Here is a 23,026-nt window from a genome sequence, read left to right as displayed (position 1 = left end):
GGGGCACCATTTGCCTAGCTCAGGCCCCGAGGGAGCGGGGACCCTCGCTGGACCAGGAGCCCGGCCGGGTGCCGGGGCTCTTGCGGGAGCCGGTGCCCTAGCTGGTGCCGGGGCCCTCGCAGGGGTCGGGGCCCGAGGAGGGGCCCTGGCCGGGGCCCTTGCGGGCGCGGGCCGTCTGTCGGCGGCCACCCGGCGTTCTTGCCGGCGGTCAGGCTCTTGGCCGGCCTACGGGCGGGGCCCTGGGTCGGTTCGACAGGAGCGGCCTCGCGCCTTCTTCTCTTCTTCTTTTCCCGCCTGTCAGAACAGGAAGAACTTGGCTGGTCGGCGGTGGGGCGCGGAGCATGCCACGCCCAGGCCTTCGCCGCCTTGGCGCACTTGTCGGCCAGCACGAAGAGCTCCGCAGTGGTTTCGATTTCGTGCGTACTTAGCTTTTTGAGCATCCGCTCGTCGCGGACGCCCTGCCGGAAGGTGACGATGACAGCGTGGGGGGCTATCCGCGGGATGGCGTTGCGGACCTGGCTGAAACGCTGAATAAAGCGCCGCAGCGTCTCCCCCTCCTGTTGCTTGACGGCGTGGAGGTCGCACTCCAAACCGGGGCGCGTGAATGTGCCCTAAAAATTAGCCACAAACTGGTGGCAGAGGTCATCCCAGGAGATAATAGATCCTGGGGGTAAGTTCATGAGCCAAGAACGGGCAGAGCCCCTCAAGGCAATATGGAAATAATTTGCCATCACCTTTTCACTGCCCCCAGCTGCTTGGACGGCCGTAGTGTAGATCTGGAGGAACTCGACGGGATCGATGGACCCGTCGTACTTCTCCGGCAGCTCAGGGTGGAACTTGGAGGGCCATTTGACCCAACGGAGCTCAGTGGTGAAGGCATGGCAACCAGTGCCGTACCCCGTGGTGCGGGTGGCAGTCCTTGGAGGCGAATGCCGGCGAGCCGGGGGTTCCTGGCGATCGTGGATCGGGAAGGAGGAAGCCTGATCCTCTGCCTCGGCCTCCTGCCGGGTTTCCCGCTGGCGCTCGAGGGTGACACGCGCATCTTCGTGGCCCCTCCGCTCATTAAGGCGCGAGCGGAGGTCCTGGGCTTCGGACGCGGCTAGGGTGGGCGCTCCGCCTGGAGGCCCCCCGGCCCGTGCGAACGTTGCCCGTTGATGAGCCAGTTCTGGCAGCGCCACGCTGGGTGGTGGCGCGAGAACTCCCGGTCAGCACTTGGCGGCGAGCAGTGCCGATCAGGGTGGCGACGTCTTGGATCCAGCGGCATTCCGGAGTGTTCGGTGTTGCTTGGACAGGCGGATGCCTGAGAGCGTGCGCCGCAAGTAGCGCACTTCCGGGGCCAGCCTCGCCGAAGGCGAGCCTACGCCGCAGAGGCACCCGGCGCTGTCCAGAGGCGGACCTGGCGGCCGGGGTTTCGACTACCTGCTGGGGGTCGGACGGCGCACCGGTGGCGGCGGCGGCGGCCCTGCTGGGCCCAGCGCCCTGGTCCCCTTGGGAGGGGAAAGCCGCGCGTGCAGATAACGGCTGCTGCTGGAACGCAGCAGCGACTAGGGCCTCCTGGACGTCGGGCCGCATTTCCTCACTGGAAGTGGAGCCGGAACGCTGGAGACGGTGTCCTCCGGCCATTTTTTTTCTGCGGAAGAAAACAAACGAACAGATTCAGGGATGTTCCCCCTACCTGGCGCGTCAGCTGTCAGAGGATTAACTCCTGTCGCAGGGATTCCGAGATCATCGAGGAACTGAGGCGCTCGGGGACCACTGACTGTGGCCCCGAGCACTTTCTTCCGTGACTTCATCTCTTCTCATCCCGCAGGAGGGACGTCGCGGGATGGTGACACGTGGCGGACGGCTGACCTGACCTCGGGACTCAGGGATCCTCGGTTCCTGATACACCAACAACGTCTATTCACCTACTTTAGTCATCATTCTCGGTGTATAAAGAGGATAGAGGCTAGCAACGTCATTATAATAGATGGCATCGATGCATTATCGTTTCTTTACATACCAATTAGATTTCCTGTAAAAATAAGTGGTGGCTTCAATTACTAAGATACTAGATGACAGATGTTGGTAACTAGGAAGCAGGGTATTTAAGGTTTGTTTTTTCTAATGATAATGGTGGATAATTTATAAATATGTATATGTAGATTTTTTTCTGATTAATATGGTTATTTTCAGACCTTGAGAGGGAACGTGAGAGCTTCTTCTCTTGATCTCTTCTCTCTAAAAAAAGGCGTAAACTATGTTCCGTCCACCAAAATGTTCCTCTGCCGATTCCTCTACCCGCCCGTTCTCTTGTCTGTCTTTCTCGGTCGACCGCCCGCACGTCGTCTGTCTGAACTCGTTCGCCCACCCGCAACACCGCTTCATCGTTCGATCCTTCGTCCGCCCCCTGCCCTCGCAGGACGGCCGCCACCACGTCGACGAGAAGACGTCGCTCCAAAGGAGTCCAAGATGGCGTCGTGCCCGCCTCACCGATGCCCAGTGTAACCTCTTTTTTCATGCCGCCGTGATGGATCTGCCGAGCCTGGCCGTCGGCCGCCATGGCCGCTGCCCTGTGGTTGCCTCGAGCACCCCCCCCCCCCAAGATCCCAGTCATCGTCGCCTCCGGCGGGGCTGCCTCCTCGAGCGCATCCATCGGGTCAGCGGCAGAAAAGGGCGCGGCGGCGAAGTTGGTGCCCCCTTCCGCAGCATCCTCCTGGTGCCCTCGCCGTCGCCAATGGTCGCCGGGAAGCCTATTCCGGCGAGTCTCCGGTGAGTCCTCCGCCGCGGACCGGAAACAGAGCGGCGGCGCCGTCAATGCCCTTCGGCCGTCGACGCCGTCTCCCCCGCCGAACGAGCCTCCATGACGCAATGGCAAACGGCGACCAGAATCCGAGCTCGAGAAGACGAATCCGTGGCGCAGCGCGGCGGGCCGGATCCACGCCTGTTCATGAGCGCGCCGCCCGTCGTCTCCGACTTCAAGCGCCGGCCGTCGACTCCGGCCCGTCGCTGGAGATCTCTTGCTGCCATCGCGCACCGGCCCACTCGTCGGTCCTCCTGCTCCTGTCGCCGTTTGTCGGAGCCCGGCCGCCGCGCTCCGCCTTCCAGACTGAGTGGATCGCTAACTTGTTTCGCTGATCATATCGATTCGTAGCCATTTGTTCGATTCGGTTGTTTTTTATGCTTTCACGCTGCTTTCTGAGGTTTCGCGGTGAAAAATTCCAATGGATGGAGATCATCACCAGGGCGGTTCACCCGCGCTATGCGGCCCCCACGAAGGGCGTTCTCACCTCCGACGCGAGGTTCAGCGGCCATCTCCAGCTGCTCGGGCGCGTGCGCCTGAGGAGAAGGGCGTGCGGGCTGCAGGCGGACTGCGACGGCGTGACGTGTAGGTTCTCTGGTCCCCCGTCCCAGCGGCACGGGAGACGGTGACGGCGCCGCGGCTGCGAACTTCGATGCCAGCGGCGAGGAGTTCGTCGACTCCAGTGTCATCGAGGCTGGTAATTTCTTGCGTTATTGTTTATTCTTAATGTCGCTGGATCGTTGGAGCAACTTCATGTCAGCGTCACCCTGAACGAGATTTCAGAGTATGCGCACTCTGAAGTTGTCTGCCAAAAAGAAGGGAAAAATACAAAACCTATCAAAAGTCATTCGTATTTTGACTTCATCTCAAAAGTTGTTTTTGTTGTAAAATCCTTCAAAAGTTTGATTTTGTTAAAAAAAACATCCTCAAAAATTCAATTTTTTTAAAAAAAATCACAAAAAATTCTAAAAAAAAACTAAATACAATTCTAAGATCTTTTGTGATTTTTTTTAAAAAATAATATCCTCTGCATCATATTTCATAGAGAGTAAGTTTGAAAAAAAAAACATGCAGTTCATTTATTAATTCGAGTTAAATGCATAGTTAATCATTTACTAATCCAAAAACCATAAAATAATTTTTTTAGTTTTCTTACATGATCCTCTATCTTGTAAAAATACATGAAATTTTGAAATAGTTATTGTAACGTGTAGATTGAGTAAATGTGTTGCAGATAGATTAATTCATAATTAATCCATAACACCTCCAAAATTAGTGAAACCACTTTTATTAGTTTACTTAAATAATTATTTGTGTAGAAAAAATAATGGTAGACATGACAAAGTTAAAATAATATGAGTTAATAAATGAGCTGCACATTTTTCTTTTTTTTTTCAAACTTCCTCTTCATAAAATATAATGCAAAGGATATTATTTTTGAAAATAAATTTCACAAAAGGTCTTAGAATTATCTCTAGTTTTTTTAGAATTTTGTTGTGATTTTTTTATTTTTTTGAATTTTTGGGAGGGTTTTGCAACAAAGTAAAACTTTTGGGGGTTTTTTACAACAAAATAATTTTTAGGGGAAAGTCAAAATCCAAGTGACTTTTGGGGTTGTTAGGGAGAAAGTCAAAATCCAAGCTACTTTTGCTAGATCAGCATTAGCTACATGTCACTCATACCAAGCTATTGTTGTTCATGTCTGATGATTAAATGGCTTGTTTAACTTGTCCTTGCTGTTGAGCTCAGAAGTGTATCCGATGGTTTTGTGATAAAATGCGCGACGACAAACACCTGAGATGTGTCCAAAACAATCCTCGCGTACTAAAACTGTAGGACTCTGCACCGCACCGTGCTATTGTGCTGAAGATGGAAGATGGAAGCGACCTTCTGCTCCCGATTATAGTCAGCATGTATCAGTTCTTGCTTGGGTGCACTTTCCACTTCTGCAGATACTTTTCTAATTGTGTTATATGTCTATGCTACTTCGTCCAGTGGAAACACCAAGTATTATGTTGCTGGCTGCACTTCGGAACATTCGAATTGTAAGAGCTGGACTTAGTTGCAAAACAATTCTTTCGATGTTAATAAGCATCCACGTGCTTCCGGGTTTGAATGATTTTGTTGTATCTGAACTGCACCAACATTATGTCTTTCCAGCCAAGGCCAACTATTTACAATGTGGTAAAGGAGATGACTGAAACGATGGGAGGTGAGTTTAAGATGAAATCTTATGAACTGATTTAATCTGCTTTCCTAATTTCATGTGAGTTCAAAGTTTAGTCACATGTTTAGTGTTTTTGTGAATTATGTATTCTAAAGGTGTTTATGAATTTTCATGTGCATTACTACTTTCATATTTACTGTTTTTGAATCATGCACCCCAACAATACACGCCTCTTTTCTCTAACATGTCCAATTGGACAGACTAAATTTCGGCTTCCGTGGAACACTAACAATATGTTGTCTCACTGATCACTTCGGATATGTACTCTCCTTTTCAGGTACGTTTGGTGTGAATTACAGAAATAGTCCATGACGCATACTATTCGCGATTGTATCTTGCAAAGGTAACACCACTTCAAAGTAAATTATCTATCACATAAAAAATTCTTCTATCAGTCTGAACTCTGAAGTGTGGCATCGTGATGCTCAGATTGTGAATGAAGAAGAAACTATTAGTTTTGACCTCCAGCCATCAGATGCTATTAACATTGCTTTCTGGTGCAAGATGTGCATTTGCCTCCTGTGTTTTCTCTGTAACTGCTGACAATATTTGTGTCCAACAATAGCCATTGCTAATATTGAAGGGTTTTTTTTAATCTTTTTTGGCGTGGTGGGTTTTATTATATATATTCCGTACGAGTGCACCCCACTCAATTAGAAAATCAGAGCAACAAAACTCCTATGATTTGTCAAGAAAGCAACAGTACATTGATTCACGAAGGGAAAAATGCAAAAACCCCCTCAAAAGTCACTTGGATTTTGACCTCCCCCACAAAAGTTGTTTTGTTGCAAAAAAACCCCTCAAAAGTTTGATTTTGTTGCAAAAAACCCCCCAAAAATTCAAAAAATAAAAAAATCACAAAAAAAATTCTAAAAACAACTAGAGACAATTCTAAGAACTTCTGTGAAATTTGTTTTCAAAAATAATATCCTTTGCATCATATTTCATAGAGAGAAAGTTTGGAAAAAAAAAGAAAAATGTGCAGCTCATTTATTAACTCATTTTATTTTAACTTTTTCATATCTACCATTATTTTTTCTACACAAATAATTTTTTAAGTAAACTAATAAAAATAGTTTCACTAATTTTGGGTGTGTTATGGATTAGTTATGAATTAATCTATCTGCAACACATTTACTCAATCCTGCACGTTACAATAACTATTTCAAGATTTTTCATGTATTTATTTCAAGATTTTTCATGTATTTTTAGAAGATAGAGGATCATGTAATAAGACTAAAAAAATTTGTTTCATGATTTTTGGATTAGTAAATAATTAACTATGCATTTAACTTGAATTAATATATGAGTTGCATGTTTTTCTTTTTTTTTCAAACTTACTCTCCATGAAATATGACGCAAAGGATATTATTTTTGAAAAAAAATTCACAAAAGGTCTTAGAATTGTCTCTAGTTTTTTTTAGAATTTTTTGTGATTTGTTTTAAATTTTTTTGAATTTTTGGGATGTTTTTTAACAAAATCAAACCTTTAGAGGTTTTTTTGCAACAGAACAATTTTTGGGAGGGGGGGGGGGGGAAGTCAAAATGCAAGTGACTTTTTTTGGGGGGGGGGGGGGGTTGCATCTTTCCCATTCATGAATCATGAGTACAGGAATTCCTTTTTCTTTTTGGAAATAGAGTATGATCAAAGAAGTTGCAGAAGTTATTTGTGTTCTATTGCTCAATTGATGTTTATGGTACTTATTCCAATTTGTTCTGTTCATCCATAGGTTCCTATACAAGTTAACAGGCGTATTGCATATAACAATGGATTGAAAGTTGTACAACCAAAGTCAGCTGAAAGTTATGTAGACTCGGACCCAATCCAAATCACAAGGCTTGACAGGTAGTCACGATGATTTTGTTTTATAGATTCCTGTAAAGATAAGTGTCTTTTCAAGCACTGGAACTGCAGCCATATCATTTTGCACGCCTGATGACCAGCCTTGCGGTGATGCCCAAGAGTTTGATTTGGTCCGCAATATGCTCAACGCTGCTGTTGAAGAACGTTACAAAGATGATGGTGAGCTCTGCCGACTTGCACGAAATAAACAGTCATGCATTGCAGGCATATCGTGTGTGATGGGTTCCACTGCAATGTTGAAGGGATGGGGATACTTTTTCTTTAGTTTCGTCAACAATTTACAGTTTTATTCTGACTAACCCTGCTAATAGACTGATCTCATTCTTGGTGTTAATTTTTCCAGCTCAATACAGAGACCAGCTTTTCATGTTGCGGTCAAAGAAAAAGCACGCAATATAAGGCCAACTCCAGCAGTGGTTTCAAATTTGCAGAATCCAGTGCTACAGTGCTACAGTACACCGCCCAAAATTCTCCGTGCGTTACATCAGGCACACACCTCCGTAGATTATCTTATAAAAATTTTCGACTCTCATTGCAAGATGATAGATAGTTAACATAAATATATAAGATCAATTTTGCCATGTAGGTCCTAGACTTTTTTGAAGCTACTTAAGGGAGGTAATCGAATTATGAAATCAAGAAGGTGGCATCATTGCGATTTCAATCGGTTTTCACTTGGCATCTGCATCTCTTTTTCTCAATTGCTTGCTTCTACGTGAAGCGTGCATGTGCACATGTGATTTTTTGGGGTTGCTTCCGCGTGTGAGACGACGATGTAATTACAACACTTTTAGCTTGCTTGTAGCAAGAGGACGGAAAGTCAAACAACGTGCCCGTTTGACAGAAACAAAACATTGGGAGTGGCTTTAAATCTTGCTATCCTTCATGCTTTAAAATATTCCCCATTCATCAGTCAAGCCATGAAATTCGCCACGGAACCTGATTGGAGTAATCGACGTTGCTGCTCCGTCGGTCTGCTGGACCCATCATGATCTAGCCTTTTTTAGTGCGATCCAGAAGGAAAAAGCACATACGCGCGCATTCCCTACCAAGATTCGCAATTGACACTAATTATAACTCTGCATGGCCACACTTGTCACTAGCAGTTGTTTGTATGTACTCCTACCAATCATGCTTTAAATTAAGATATTCCCCACTCGAGTCCTTGTCCCTATTTTCCTGGCTACTCTCCTATATATATCTTTCACTACTCTCATATAATATATATATATATATATATATCTTTTCTCCTGCGTATACAAATGAAATGCATGGTAGGTTGGCTAGCCTTATCTTCTCAGCATACGGTACGCACACAGCGAGCACTTCCATCCTCACCACAGCAGATCCGGCGCGCCACAGAAGATCTGCGCTCAGCCACAGAAGATCCGGGCGTGCTTATGTCATCGCTGACGTCATCAGTCAGCCACAAAAGATCAGCGCCACTGAAGATCCGGTCCTCAGTCCTGATCTGGTCTCTGACGTCACTACTGACGTTACGTAGTCGCAGGCTTATGAGAATTGCTAGACGCACATATAACAATGTACCGGAGGTTTTTTTTTTTTTGAAAACCTAGTATATTTTTGATATGGAATTTTCTCCACCATATCATCCGCTAAATTTGATATTGAGAAGTTTGATGGTAAGATCAATTTTTTACATATGATATGTTTAGATGAAAACTGTTCTCTGATGGTATAGAACCAATTTTATTGTTTCCAATAATTATTCATCCTAAAATATTCCTAAATAACGAGTAGGTGAGATGTTCGACTAAATGTTTAAGTGATGATACTTGTATTTGATTAGTTTCTTTTGCAACGATTATGCACTTTATATATATAACTCTAGTAAAGAATGTTTTGATCTCCATGGACGTATACATAATTTTTTACATATAGCACTATTTAATTGATATGATTATTCAGTGGTAATAATTGGTGTAAATTTACTTGGCTTTGTTGAGGCATTGATTCGGTGTGAAAATGGAAAAATAGAGGATCAACTAGGAAGCGGGCACCAGCACAGCAGGAAACTTTTTCAGCGATTACTTGTGAAATAGCAAATTTGTTATCTTTTCCTTTGTCCATTCTTTCCTATCCATCTTGTACCACGACAAACTCAACCAGTGTTCATGTCCATTGTAGTGTATCTGCTTCCTCCACTCACACTCATAGGACGCTTATTTATTTAACTTTGATCATAAATGCATACAAAGCTATATGTTTAGATAGGGCATGTCACTGTAAAAAACTATTTTTTTAAGACATGTTGTCTTTCTACATACAGGTCATATAACAAATTGTATGGGCGATTTCTAAGGCGGACGATATAAGAAGTCACATGTGTAAAGGTTATTTTCACAGGCTATTCTTTACATGAAACATATGCGGTAATGGTACCACAGACGATTCACATAAGAAACTGTATCTAAAAATTATCATTTTCATATGTGATTCTTTCTGTGAATTGCCTCTAGAAATGGGATAATGAAAGAATCGAATGGCCTAAGATGGGAGTGAATTGGACAAATAAAACTTCTACCGAAATCTAGAACAAATAGCAACTTTAGCCTAGAAGAAAGAAAATACGACTACACAAACAAGCTAGGAGAAGATAACAAAACAAATAAACAAAGATACTAAGAAAATACGGAATTGAAAGCTTGCGAGAATGTAAATGCTCAAATTAAATTGTGGAATAGTAAGGAGATGGTCAAGAAAACACCAGATTTTTTCCGATGTATCAAGGAGTTGACACTCACCCTAGTCCTCGTTGGAGCATTCACTAAAGATATCGCTCCACCTTGAGTCACCAAGACTCAAGTTCTCCCTCATGATTACCACTTCTCCATCTCCGAATTGGTGAGCATCAAACTAAGCATATAGATCTTCCCGGGACTCCCATAAGAACTCCAAGAGCTTACCGAGATACCTCCAATCATCAAAGACCGGCTAGGTATTGGCAATCATCAAGAGTAACAAGCCAACAGCTTCCCTTGATCACGATCAAACCTAGACTAAAATTAGATGCACACTTGCTACTCTTCAAACACTAATGATATCCTTAATCTTCAATTAGGGACTTGAAAATCAACTTAAATACTCTCTCTTGCTTCTTGATGGCACACACAGTGTATGAACTTCTCTGGGTTGCAAGAGAGCCATATGAGATCAAGTGAGGAGGTATTTATAGGCTAGAGATCCAAATTTAACTATTGCCTAACCACCCACTTTTTCTGTTAACACCGGATGATCCGGTGAGTACCTTCTTACTCACACCGGATAATCCGGTGAGTACAAACTTCAATCCCCACTAGGCCAGCTGTCATTAGCCATTACTGCTGAGAAATAGACCAGTATTATCATCCGGCGAGCACACACTTAACACCGGACCATCCTGTGAGTACAACCTAGCAAAACTACCCACTGCAACCTTCTCTAGAAATAATGGTCCGATGATACCTTCATTACCATCACCGGACTATCTGGTGGGTTAAGCTTCTTCTGCCCTCAAAAACTTCTCTGTAGGAAATTCTCTGGTGTACATATTTATTTATCACCGGACTATCCGGTGAGTAGAACTCCTTCAAATCACCCGAAACAACCCTCTCTAGAAATATTGATCCGGTGTTCCTTCCTTGCCTTCACCGAACCATCTAGTGAGTGAACTTTCTTCTGCCACCAGAAAATGTTCTCTGCAAGAATTGATCTGGTGTACACACCATGATCACCGGACCATCCGGTGAATTGAGCTTCATACTTCATCACTTGGAATCGTCTCTGGAATAAATAGTCCGGTGATTTCATCATTGCATCACCGGATAATCCAGTGAGTTCAACTTTATTTTTCCTGGGTAATTCCACCTCTGTTGAAATTAGTCCGATGCTCTGACCAAACTATCATCGGACCATCCGGTGTAACACTTCTAATATTTTTGGACATGTGTCACCCAGAAAAGAATTCGGTGATTCCACATCTTTTATCACCGGACCATCATGTGTATGAAGTGTGTTTTCTAACTTAATAAACAAACATGATCCGGTGGGTTCCTTCTTCACAAGACCGGATCATCCGATGAACTAAAAATATTCTGAGCTCATCCAATTCAAATTTTCTTGAGCTCTAACTTCTCGACATCTCAACCATAGGCTTCTCTGAGCTACCTAGTACTAGAATTTTACAAGTGTACATCAAACCAAGTCTAGACTCGTTAGATCAAGCTACTACTCTTAGCCCATCTTTATAGTACGGTCAAAAAACTAAGAAAAAAAAGATATATACTACTCTAAGTGTCCTTTATCTCCTTTGTGACACTTAGAACTATAAGATCCTTAATCTAGATATACATGTCCTTTGATTGTCCACATAATCATTTTAGGGACCAAGAATACCTAATGATCATTCTGAAGTAAATTTTTGATTCCCTTTAAAACAAATTATTAATTACAATAATACGGTTGACATTGATCACCAAAACACTTATCACTTACCTAAGGATCTAGATGCTACAAATGATTAATATAGGCGGTTCATATAAGGAACCGTCTGTGGTAATAGTTATTTTCAGATACGGTTCACATAAGAACCGCTTGTAGAAATGGAGGGCCATTTTCAGAGGTGGTTCCTTATGTGAACCACCTCTGAAAATAGATGACAGGTAATCTTAAAAATTTCATAACTTTTCTATACGAATTCGGATAGAGACAGACTTTATATGAAAATTGTAGCCCTCGATGAGATCTACAACTTTACAGTTGAAAACTTTTTTTATTTGAAGTTATTTAGGTATCCAAATAATCAGTTGAAGTTTCACACATAAGTTTCATATGCTATTGTTACCACAAGTCCTATTAATGCAAGTAAACTCAAGAACAAGAAGAAGAAAAAGAATACTACTAATTCCAGCATCTCCAACAAGATCAATAAAAAGAAGATCAAAGACCTCCACTATCAACAACAAGACTTGACTTACATAAGTACTAGTGATAACAATAATATATGCACTTCTTTTGATCGATATCTTATGTCTAAAACTTCAAACGATTATTTCAATATCTAAATGACTTAAATAAAAAAAATTAAATATAAAGTTGTATATCTCATCAAGGAATTTTCATATAAAGTTTGTCCCAATCCGAGTTCGTATGAAAAAATTATAAATTTTTTAAGATAATATGTCATCTATTTTTAGAGGCGGCTCCTTATGTGAACTACCTCTGTTTCCACAGACGGTTCCTTATGTGAACCGTCTGTGAAAACCTATTCGAGCCTGGTCAATCAAAAAAAAAATTCGGACAAAAAATATCGATTCGGAGATCGATTATCACAGGTGGTACACTTAAGGAACAGCCAGTGAAAATCGGTTTTCACAAACGGTCTCTTTTGCACCTATAAAAATCGTCTATTTCCATAAGAATTCGATCACAGGAAGGTGCGCTAAACACCTATAAAAACGAGTTACCACCCACTTTTAAAAATAATTTTTTATAGTGTGTTTTGAAGGATGCACCAGCTAGCTGGTTGGCTACTGAGAATGTATCTAACATTATAGATAGATATTATATATATATATATATATATATATATATATATATATATATATATATATATATTATACATATCAACAGTAGCTAATAATATAGACAGCTAGCTAGTATCAGCGGAGAGAGGGGATGATGCTTGCCTCATAAAATTAATTAAGGTGGTCAAAAGGAAATGATAATAACATCAATTGTATATATTAATATTATATACTAGTATACAAAATGATTTTGTGTGTCTAAATAATGCACGCATGCACTAGCTGGCTGGCTACTAAGAGCGTCTTCAACAATATAGGTAGATGCTGCATATAAGAGGTATACATCACGAGTCTATACAATGCCGGAAACGATGTCGCCTTCGCTGTCACCTTTTCTACTGTAGAGAGGGGATGGAACTCTCCAGGAGCTGCGTGATCGTCCAGCCCTTCGAACGCGAGCAGATTAGAATGCGGTTCCTAGTTATCCTGACTCAATGTGAATGGTCTCCCTTCGATCCTCACCACACCTACAGTACAATGCAAGCGATAGGTGAAGACTGGCCGGCCTACGACTAATTCGTTCCAACTGTAGTAGTAAAGTACCTAAGACGATGACAGTAGAGCTTCTTCTCCACCACCAGAGTACCAGACCACCTAGACCATAACCTGCATGCTGTGTGCACAATATCTTTTTTTTTAAGGTAAAAGGTGGCGCTTTATTAAACCAAACAAGAACAGTCAGTATAGATTATGGTCCGAATAAGATTCGGGACCTCATTACAGCACACTGACTCGGCACCATTCACCGCCGATCGAGCTAGAACATGAGCTGCCCTATTGCAAGATCTAGTAACATGTATAAACTTGATAAAAGAGAAGCCTGAAGCCATTGTTTTTATGTCGTAGACGATAGCACCTATTACAGATCGGTCAGCAGCAGATGAGTTGATTCGTGCAATGAGATTTAGACAATCTGAAGCAACGACCAGGCTCAGATAACCAACATTGTGAGAGCTTTGGAGAGCATATCTTGTAGCTAAGGTTTCAGCCACCTCAAGATCAGAGGTGTGATCGATGAAGATAGACTTTGCCAGCAATACCACACCGAGATCATTACGAAGCACAAAGCCTGCACCCATACTGTTAATTTCCGAAAAAATGGCAGCATCAACATTGAGCATGGCCAAGCCTACCGACGGTGGATTCCAATTAGGAGCTGATCGAATGGAGTCACACCTGGTGGGAGGCTTGATAGAAGAATGCTGCAAAATCATTTCAACATATATTTTTATCTTCTCTGCGACTTGACGAGGTGCTGAGCAGGCTCTCCATTTCGGACAGAGTTCCTGGCAGCCCAAATATGCCATATTGTAATAGCAAAAATTGTAGCTTCAATTGATGTAGCAGAAGTCAGCCAATCCAAAGTCCATTGTCTGATATTAGTGAAGCTCTTAAGTTTCAGTCTGACAGCAAAGCAAGATTTGATTTCTTTCCAAACATCTATTGCAAATGGACATAGTAACACGGTATGTTCAATTTGCTCAAACCGATTGCAGAAATAGCATGCATAAGAGGCTGGGATGAAACGATGCTGTATCTGTGCACCTGATGGCAGGCAGTCATGCACAAGCCGCCAAAGAATGATCTTCATTTTGTTGGGGCACTGCACAGCCCATAATTTCTTCCATCCTGCTCCAGTGATATTGATGGCTGAAGATGAACCCCTGCCATTTGTGCTATTGTCCGACCAAAATTTAGAGACCCGAGCATAGTTATAAGCAGACTTAACTGTAAAGATACCATTCTTTGTATGAGGCCAAGAAGCAAAATCTAGACAGTCTTCAGAGCTGATGGGAATTGATAGAATCTTCTCAGCATCTCTTAGGTCAAAAAAGGTATAGACTTTTTCCTTATCCCAAGCATATCTGTTATCAGACAAAAGGAAATCAACATGTTGACTATCTGGCAATGGATTCACAGGGAAAATAATATGGATAGGTGTGTTAGGAATCCAATTGTCTTGTGTTAGGGAAATACTTTTTCCCTTTCCAACCCTCCAATGACACCTGAACGCAGCAAATCCCGACCATGCATAATGCTACGCCAGGTATACGATGCCACCCTAGGACATGTAGCATTCCAGAAGTCAGTGTTAGGAAAGTACCTTCCTTTCAAGACCCGAGCACACAGTGAATCCGGATTAGTGAGTAGTCGCCAACTTTGCTTAGCTAACATTGCCTGATTGAAAATCACCATATCACGAAAACCCATGCCTCCTAAGCTTTTTGGTGTGGACATCCAATCCCAAGATTTCCAGTGCATTATTTTCTTGCCTTCCTCAAATCCCCACCAGAAGTTTGAGATGGGTCTTCTCATCTTTTCACAGATTGCCACTGGAATATGAAAGCAGCCCATTACATACGTTGGGATGGCCTACGCCACAGCCTTAATTAACACTTCCTTGCCTGCCCGGGAGATAGGCCTATCAGACCATCCGTTAAGTCGTTTCCATAGTATTCCGGTGAGGAAATTGAAAGAGGTAGTAGGAGAACGGCCCACCCAAGCTGGCATTCCCAGATATGTAGTCCGAAGTGTCTTATTATGAACACCCAATCTGTTCTTGACCCTTTCTTTTACCTGCTCATCGCAAGACTGCCCAAAAAAAAAGGAAGATTTACTTATGTTTATTGTCTATCCAGACCCTTTACAGTAAGTCTGCAATGTAGAATGGAGGGCAGAGATGGTTCTGTCATCACTTTGGGCAAAGAACACGCTGTTATCAGCAAATAACAGATGGTTAATTGGAGGACCATTTCTTCCATTTCTTATACCATGTAGAGTGCCTTGCGAATCTTTTTGCTGCAACATACATGACAGGCCTTCCGCGCATAGGAGAAATAAGTAAGGGCTTATCGGATCCCCTTGACGAATTCCTCTGGAGGGTACAAAGGGGGCCGATAGATCTCCATTTACCCAGACTGCATATCTAACTGAAGTAACACATCTCATCCCAGAAGTAACCCATTGTGAAGCAAAACCAAGTTTTAGCAAAACACCCTCAAGGTAGCACCATTCCACCCGATCATAAGCCTTCATCATATCAATTTTCAAAGAAAAGTAAGGGGTCTTCGATTTCTGCTTGCGAATAGACTGTAAGCATTCATAGGCAATCAATACATTATCCGTGATCAATCTACCAGGGACAAATGCACTTTGTTGTTCTGAAACTATATGTGGCAAAAGAGTCTTGAGCCTCTTTGATAGAACTTTGGAAGCAATTTTATAGATGATATTACATAGACTAATTGGCCGATAATTTGTAAGTCTTTCAGGATTATTCACCTTAGGTATAAGCACAATGGTGGAGTCACAAAAACCTTCAGGGATGGTCGAACCAAACAAGAACCCACAAATTGCAGCACAAATATCAGTGTGAAGTAGCTCCCAGTGCTTGTGATAGAAAAGTGCCAGAAAACCATCAGGCCCCGGCGCCTTGGTTGGTCCCATCTGGAATAGTGCTGATTTGATCTCCTCATTAGAGTAATCCTCACAAAGAGTAGCATTAGCTTTTGCATTCACTCTTAGTGGAATGGACTCTTAGTGGAATGGCATCCAACACATCATGTAGAGACTCATAGGTTTCAGTGGTAAACAATTGTTCATAAAACTCATAAGCCATAGTTTTCAAGGCTTCATGATCAGCACAAATGCTTCCATCATCACGGAGCAGGAGCTTTATCTTATTTGTTCGGCGTCTTGCAGATGCCCAGGCATGAAAAAAAGATGTATTCTGGTCACCCTCCCGGAGCCAATCAACCCTAGAATGTTGTCTGGCCAAGATTTCTTCTCGCTCGAACAATTCACATAAGTGACGTTCAGTGATTTTCTCTTGTTCTGAAATTGTGCCGAGAGGGTCGCGCCTACGAAAATAGGCAAGTTTCTTCTCGAGCTCTTTAATCTCCTTCCGAACAGAGCCAAAGGAATCACGATTCCAATTCTGTAGGGTCTTAGAAAGCTTCAACAAATTATCCCAAGTTGCTGTAAGAGACTGAGCCGGGCTCCTATTTTTCTCCCAAGCCTGATTAACAGTATTCATATAATCAGGTGCGCGGAGCCACGCAGCCTCAAATTTGAAAGATTGTTGCATGGCATGCATAGGCTCAGGAGCACCTTCACAGTTGAGAGATACTAACACAGCATAATGATCCGAAGTAGTGGTGATGATGTTGTCCACACCGAAGTTGTTAAAGATTTGACAGGACGCCCCATTTGCAACAGCACGATCCAATCGGACCTTAATATGGCCATCACCCTCCTGTTTGTTGGACCATGTAAACCGAGGTCCTCTGTATCCCAAATAAGCAAGTTCACAGTCATGAAGACAGTCACGGAATTGATCCATTTGATGTTCTCCTCTAATTCGGATACCAAGATGTTCATCAACAAACAGTGTTTTGTTGAAATCGCCAACGCAAATCCACAGCCCATTCCATTGGGCCCGAAGGAACCATAGACGATTCCAAAACACATGCCTGAGCTCTCTTTTAGGTTCTCCATAAACCAACATGGCACGCCACGTTGTTCCAGCAGAAGGTCTCACTTCCACATCAATAAAATTAGAAGAGTAGCAGCGAATAGGTACACCAAAAGATGAACACCAGAAAAGAACGAGGCCACCACTTAATCCATCACTGCTCACCGGACAGCAGCAATCATATCCCAACGACCACATAAGGTTTCTCACTCGCGAGTCCCTCATCTTCGTTTTAAGGCTCCCTCTGCTCGCCAAGGTTGAACTTACCGATAGCCCAACGGTTATCGAGCTACAGTGGTTACCGAAAATTCACGATAACCGCTCGAAATTTGAATAAAATTCAGATAAAATTCGTTTGATAAAATTTAAAATTTGGAAAAAATTCGTGAAATTGACCTCTCGGTAACCGGTCGAATTGGACCAGTTACCGAGAGATTTTCTCGATTTATCGAGCAGTTTTCTCGAATTTTCCGTATTGTTGGTAACCACTCGGTTTTCTCGATTTATCGAGCGGTTTTCTCGATTTTCAGTGAAGTTCAACAAAAACCTCAAAAATTATCTCAATCTTGTAAAATCAATAACTAATTCATCTGACCTTCAAATTAAGTGAAACAAATTTTGTTGGTTTCCTTGCAACATAATCTACATGATAAAAGTATTTATACTCATAAAAAAGTTCAAAATTTTCTGTGAGAAAATGTATTTGTTAAACCCAGTTAAATGCATAGTTTACTCTTTGCTAATCCAAAAATCATGAAACTAATTTTGTTAGTCTTCTTACATGATCCTATGTCTTTTAAAAATACATGAACTCATGAATTAGTTATTGTAATATGCATGATTGTGTAAATATGTTGCAACTAGATTAATTCATAATTGACCCATCACACCTCAAAAATTAGTGAAACTACTTTTATTAGTTTATTTATACTATGATTTACTTAAGAAAAATAATAGTAGATATAAAAAAGTTAATTACAGTGCTGTTTCTTAACATATTCACTTTATACTTGTGAACTTTGTAAAAATTATAGAGAAATTAATAAAACTCTAAATAAAATGAAATCAATTTTAAAGATCATCTTAAGATACGTTCTAAATAATAAAAATATGTGTTTGCATGTTAAGCTTTTTCTTAATATGAGTTAATAACTGAGCCGCACGCTTCAACTTTTTTTGTTTTTTTTTAACTTCCTCCCTATAGAATATGATGCAAACGACGTTATATTTGAAAAAAAAATTCATAGAAAGTCTTAAGAATTGTGTCTAGTTTTTTTATGATTTTTTTATTTTTTTATTTTTCAAATTTTTTAATTCAAATTCGGTTACAATAAATTTTTTAATTCAAATTCGGTTATCAAATTCTAGTTTTTTCACATAAGATTTTAGAATTTTTATCAGGGATACCGGTTATCGCACATTTTAATCCGTTACCAATAAATTTTCGAACCCTGCTGCTCGCCGCCTCGTTGGTTCCTAGTACTACCTGATAACATCCTTTGAGGCTCTCAACAGGAAAGATTTCAAGTACCAAGCAACGACCATGCTCTTCTTTTCCTTTTTTTTTTTTACTGTTTGCCATCGATCTTCGTGTTGAAATTTGTCTGACCGGCTTAGCATGCAATTTTACATGTGTAGTGCATGTAGCTCTGTCTCTCCTGATAGCAATGCTAGCCTTTCCATCAAAAGAATAGGGAGGCAGCTTCTAGTAAATTGATTAGTATTAATCTTTTCTAATTGGTAGCAAGAAATTCCATTTTAGCAGCGTCTAGTTAAAACCTTTAGCTAAAGTTAACGACGGAAATTATTTTGATTGGTTTAATTAACTTTGTTACGGCAAGAACCATGGCTGAAGCAATGTGGTGGTCTTGGATGCTTTTGCATCGATCCTGCACGCTGCCGCTGCTCTTCTCCTAACGGTCAAAAGACCCTCACTGAGCTGCTGTAACATCCCGAAATCAAAAAAAAAGAAAAGAAAAAGAAAAAGGAAAAACAGTGAATAGTAAATAGCGAGCAGTGCCTCACCTGATTCCTATTTACTATTCACTATCCGTCCCTCACCTATCTGTGCTCGCTATTTACTATTTACCTATTTTTTCTAACTGGTTTTAGATTTTCAAAATTTATATGAAAATAGAATGAAAACAGTTTTACTGTTTTTCTGACCATATTGTTGGTATTCTATTTTTAATAAAAATTCTTCGTCGAGATTTTCATTTTTTCAATTAAGATCGAACTTTATAAATCATAGTGTAGCTCATAGATCAAGTATAACCCGCTATTCCAAACATCTCTATCCCAAACTTTACTTAGACCTTATTAGTACAGTCTTAATCGGTTGTCGACGTACCGATATGGTTCAACCTCCTACACCCATGTGCAAGCCACCACGGACCGGCAATAGCTTAGATCCATGTGTACTTTTGAATTAGAAGAAAATCAAATCGCGACGAGGAGGTCGGTCGGTCGTATGAAGTGAGAGTGATCCACGCACCACATGGATGCATGCGCGGCCTCACGCGAAGGCCAATAGCTCGCTCCCAAGGGTGTGAAATGCAAAAGTCATATGTGCACATGCACATATAAAAATGTTCCTTCTCCTGACAGGCCACGACTTGACTTACTGTCCCAAAGGCGACTGGTGTGCATAGACGACAGACGAGACATGAGCCTGAAGTAGAGCAGAGAGCCCACACTGCCACACAAGTGCACTGGAAATGGATCCTCTGACTTACATGAGCTATGTCAGAGAGCTATTAACGATGACTTTCTTTAGTACAGTAATGTGGGCAGTATGCATAGCACTGCTACAGTAAAACAGTAGCTCATCACCCGCCCACAGTGTTTTACTACAAATCACTGTTTATACACGAACAGAACACTGTTTATTTTACTGTAGCTCTCCGCTTCCCTCGTGTCAGTAAGAGGATCCATTTCCGAGTGCACTGCGCTAATCGCGGGCACAACTGGAGAATGATAACTTGGTGGTGGCATTAGCTGGCCCGTTGGTCTCAGGGAGTAATTAAAAAATGCTTAATACCTCCATAGAATTCTAATTAATAATTAACTTGTAAGTACATGCACAATAGCTAATGTAGATCTGGTCCTGGTCTTTCACTTACTAATGCCAAGTAGTTGTACTGCACTACTAATACAATAGTACAATGCATTGCATTATGGCGTTAGCCGTTTCTTTAATTCTAGCGGCAACAGGGGTAGGTGAAGACTGGCCTGGCCTGGCCAGCCTAATAATTAAGACAAGGACGGGAGAGCTTCTTCTCACGATTACCTGCTCCTGCGCGCACAGTAACCCTTTAGGCTCCTCTGCTCGCCGCCTCGTTTGTTCCTAGTACTACTTGATAACATCCTTTAAGGCGAAAAGATTTCAAGGTACAAAGCAACGACTATGCCCTTCTTTCCCCCTTTTTTTTCGCATCTTCGTGTTGATGTTTGTCTGACCGGCTTAGCAATTTTACATGCACAGTGTAACTCTGTTTCTCCTGTTAGCAATGCTAGCCTTTCCGTCAAAATAATAGAGAGGCAGCTTCTAGTAAATTGATTAGTATTGTTCTTTCCTAATTGGTGACAAGAAATTCCAATTTAGCGCACTGGTAAAAATCTTTAGCTAAATTTAACGACGGCAATTATTTTGATTGGTTTAACTTTGTGACGGCAAGAACCAAGGCTGAAGCTAATGGCGGTGGTCTCCGATGCTTCTGCATCATACTTCATACATCGCTTATTAGATCCAGTTTGGATATATAGAGTGATCGATGACAATCCAAATTCTTATGATTTACTAGTTTAAGGTGATTTAGTGCTATCTTGACTGTTGTCGATTATGAGTGATAGCAGTTGACTAATTGAGCTTGGAGTAATTCAGATGTGATATATGATTTACTTCTTGTTTACGTAGGACGTAAGCCGGAGCCATGGCGGTCGTCCTGGATGCCTTGGCACCCTACATGAAGAAGTTGATCGCTGACATGGCTGAAGAAGAGGTGCGTGTGCTGTTGGACATCTCCGGCGAGATCAAGAAGCTGGAGGGAAACATGGAAAGCCTCAAGGACTTCCTTGCTGATGCTGAGAGGAGGCGCATCACCGACCAGAGCGTGCAAGGATGGGTGGGGAAGCTCAAGGACACCATGTACGACACCACAGACATCCTAGACCTGTGTCAACTCGAGGCGAACAAGAGAAGGGAGTCTAATTGCGGCAGCATGGAGGAGAAGGTGCCTGGTTGCTTCAAGCCATTGCTCTTCTGCCTGTGGAATCCTGTGTTCGCACACAAGATTGGCAGCCGCATCAAGGAGCTAAATCAGCGACTGGACGACATCCACAATGAGTCTGTCAAGTTCAACTTCATTACCAACCTTGGTTCCATGAAGCCCACTAATGCTGAATTCTAGTGGCCAGAAAATGACACCAGAGTTCATTGAATCGGGCATCGTTGGTGAGAAAATCGAGAAGGATACAAAGGAGCTTGCCCAGGTGCTGATCACCGATGACAACCACACCATCAAGGTGGTGTCCATCGTGGCCATGGACGGCATGAGAAAGACCACCCTTGCCTAGAAGATCTTCAAAGAGACAACCATCCAAGAGCATTTCAAAATGAAGATATGGCTAAGCATCACCCAGCACTTCGACGATGCTGATCTGCTGAGGACAGCAATCAAGCATGCTGGGAGACAACATGGTGGGGAGCAAGACAAGTCGCTCCTCACACGGACCCTCACCGACATCCTGTCCAAGGGTAGGTTTCTCCTGGTCATGGATGATGTGTGGAGTGAGAATGCATGGAACGATGTGCTTAGTGTCCCAATCATGAATGCTAGCCATAATGAAAGTGCCTAGAGGGGGTGAATAGGCTTTTTTGAAAATTAAAACTAAACAGCGGATTAAATAGATGCCGGATACTCCGGTGAAGGTCGGATACTCCGGTCTGTCCGGAGTATCCGGTCTAGTCTAGAGTCTCCGGTCTATACAGGATTTCGAGAATAACTAAGAATTAACGCGAACAGTTAGAATCTAAAGTTGATACTAAATCTACTAGATATCACAAAGCTTAAACAACAATAAATACTAGCTAGATGATCACTAGGACTAATTATATGGAAAAATCTCAAAGCTACACAATTAAGTAAATTGCACAAATGAGGACACAAGGGGTTATCCCGGAGTTCGGCCACCTCACAAAGAAGTGCCTATGTCTCCGTTGAGGGGCTCACAAAGAGCCGGATCTTTTCCAACCCTATCCTCTTCTAGCGATCACAAAGATCAAGCTAGAATTTTCTTACTCAATTTAATGTCGATTACAAACTTTCCGTGGCACTCCACAAAGATTGGGTGCTCTACGGGCGACGCCTTGCCGTTTAGGAGCACAAGCTCCAAGAGAAATGATCACAGCGAAAGCTTGATGAAGAACCCAATGCTCAAGTGTCTTACTCTCACTCCAAACCCAAACTCACTAAATTTGCACAAAACTAGGCACTAGAGATAGTTGGAGGGACTTTGAATGCTCTTGGAATGCTTTATGAGTGTAGAACTCAGCAGCAACAGCAAGCCCTTAATACCATGGGGTGTGGAAGTATATATAGCCATCTTTCAAAAACTAGCCGTTACTGTTCTGACACACCTAACCCGGAGTATCCGGTGAACACCGGAGTATCCGGTCTAAAATCCAAAACGGCGTCAGAACGGTCACAGAACTATATCAGAACTAGTCGTTACGGTTCTGTTATGTTGCCGGAGTCTCCGGTGAACACCAGAGTCTCCGGTCCTGACAGGGCTACCACTCAGACAAAGTCTGGAGACTTGCCGGACCCTCCGACTTCTCCAGGTACCGGAGTATTCGGTGAACACCGGAGACTCCGGTCTTTTTAACAAAAGAATAAATATTAACCGAGCCACCCTTACCGTAGTCTCCCTCGGAGGCTCCGGTAAAAATATTTTCTCCTACCGGAGTATCCGGTGAACACCGGAGACTCCGGTCTTTTTCAACAAAAATAAATGCCTAACCGAGCGACCTCTGGCGGAGTCGCCCTCGGAGACTCTGGCCTAAAAACTCACCAACACCGGAGTATCTGGTGAA

The 23,026-nt window shown here is 42.6% G+C and overlaps 1 protein-coding gene and 2 pseudogenes across 1 annotated transcript; all 3 read left to right on the top strand.

Moving 5' to 3' along the window:
- The first annotated feature begins 3,370 nt into the window (after window positions 1–3,370).
- On the top strand, window positions 3,371–8,055 carry LOC133886023 (bifunctional nuclease-like; annotated as a pseudogene).
- A 12,809-nt stretch (window positions 8,056–20,864) lies between these two features.
- On the top strand, window positions 20,865–21,328 carry LOC133886553 (putative disease resistance protein At1g50180). The gene is made up of 2 exons (XM_062326220.1): window positions 20,865–21,228; window positions 21,321–21,328. Exons 1-2 carry the CDS (start codon window positions 20,865–20,867, stop codon window positions 21,326–21,328), a joined length of 372 nt encoding a protein of 123 aa, XP_062182204.1.
- Window positions 20,878–21,966, top strand: LOC133887073 (disease resistance protein RGA2-like; annotated as a pseudogene).
- The last annotated feature ends 1,060 nt before the right edge of the window (window positions 21,967–23,026 follow it).

This window comes from Phragmites australis, chromosome 12 (assembly GCF_958298935.1).
Source record: "Phragmites australis chromosome 12, lpPhrAust1.1, whole genome shotgun sequence".
NCBI classification, from domain to species: Eukaryota; Viridiplantae; Streptophyta; class Magnoliopsida; order Poales; family Poaceae; genus Phragmites; species Phragmites australis.
This window is presented reverse-complemented; position numbering and strand designations above follow the sequence as displayed.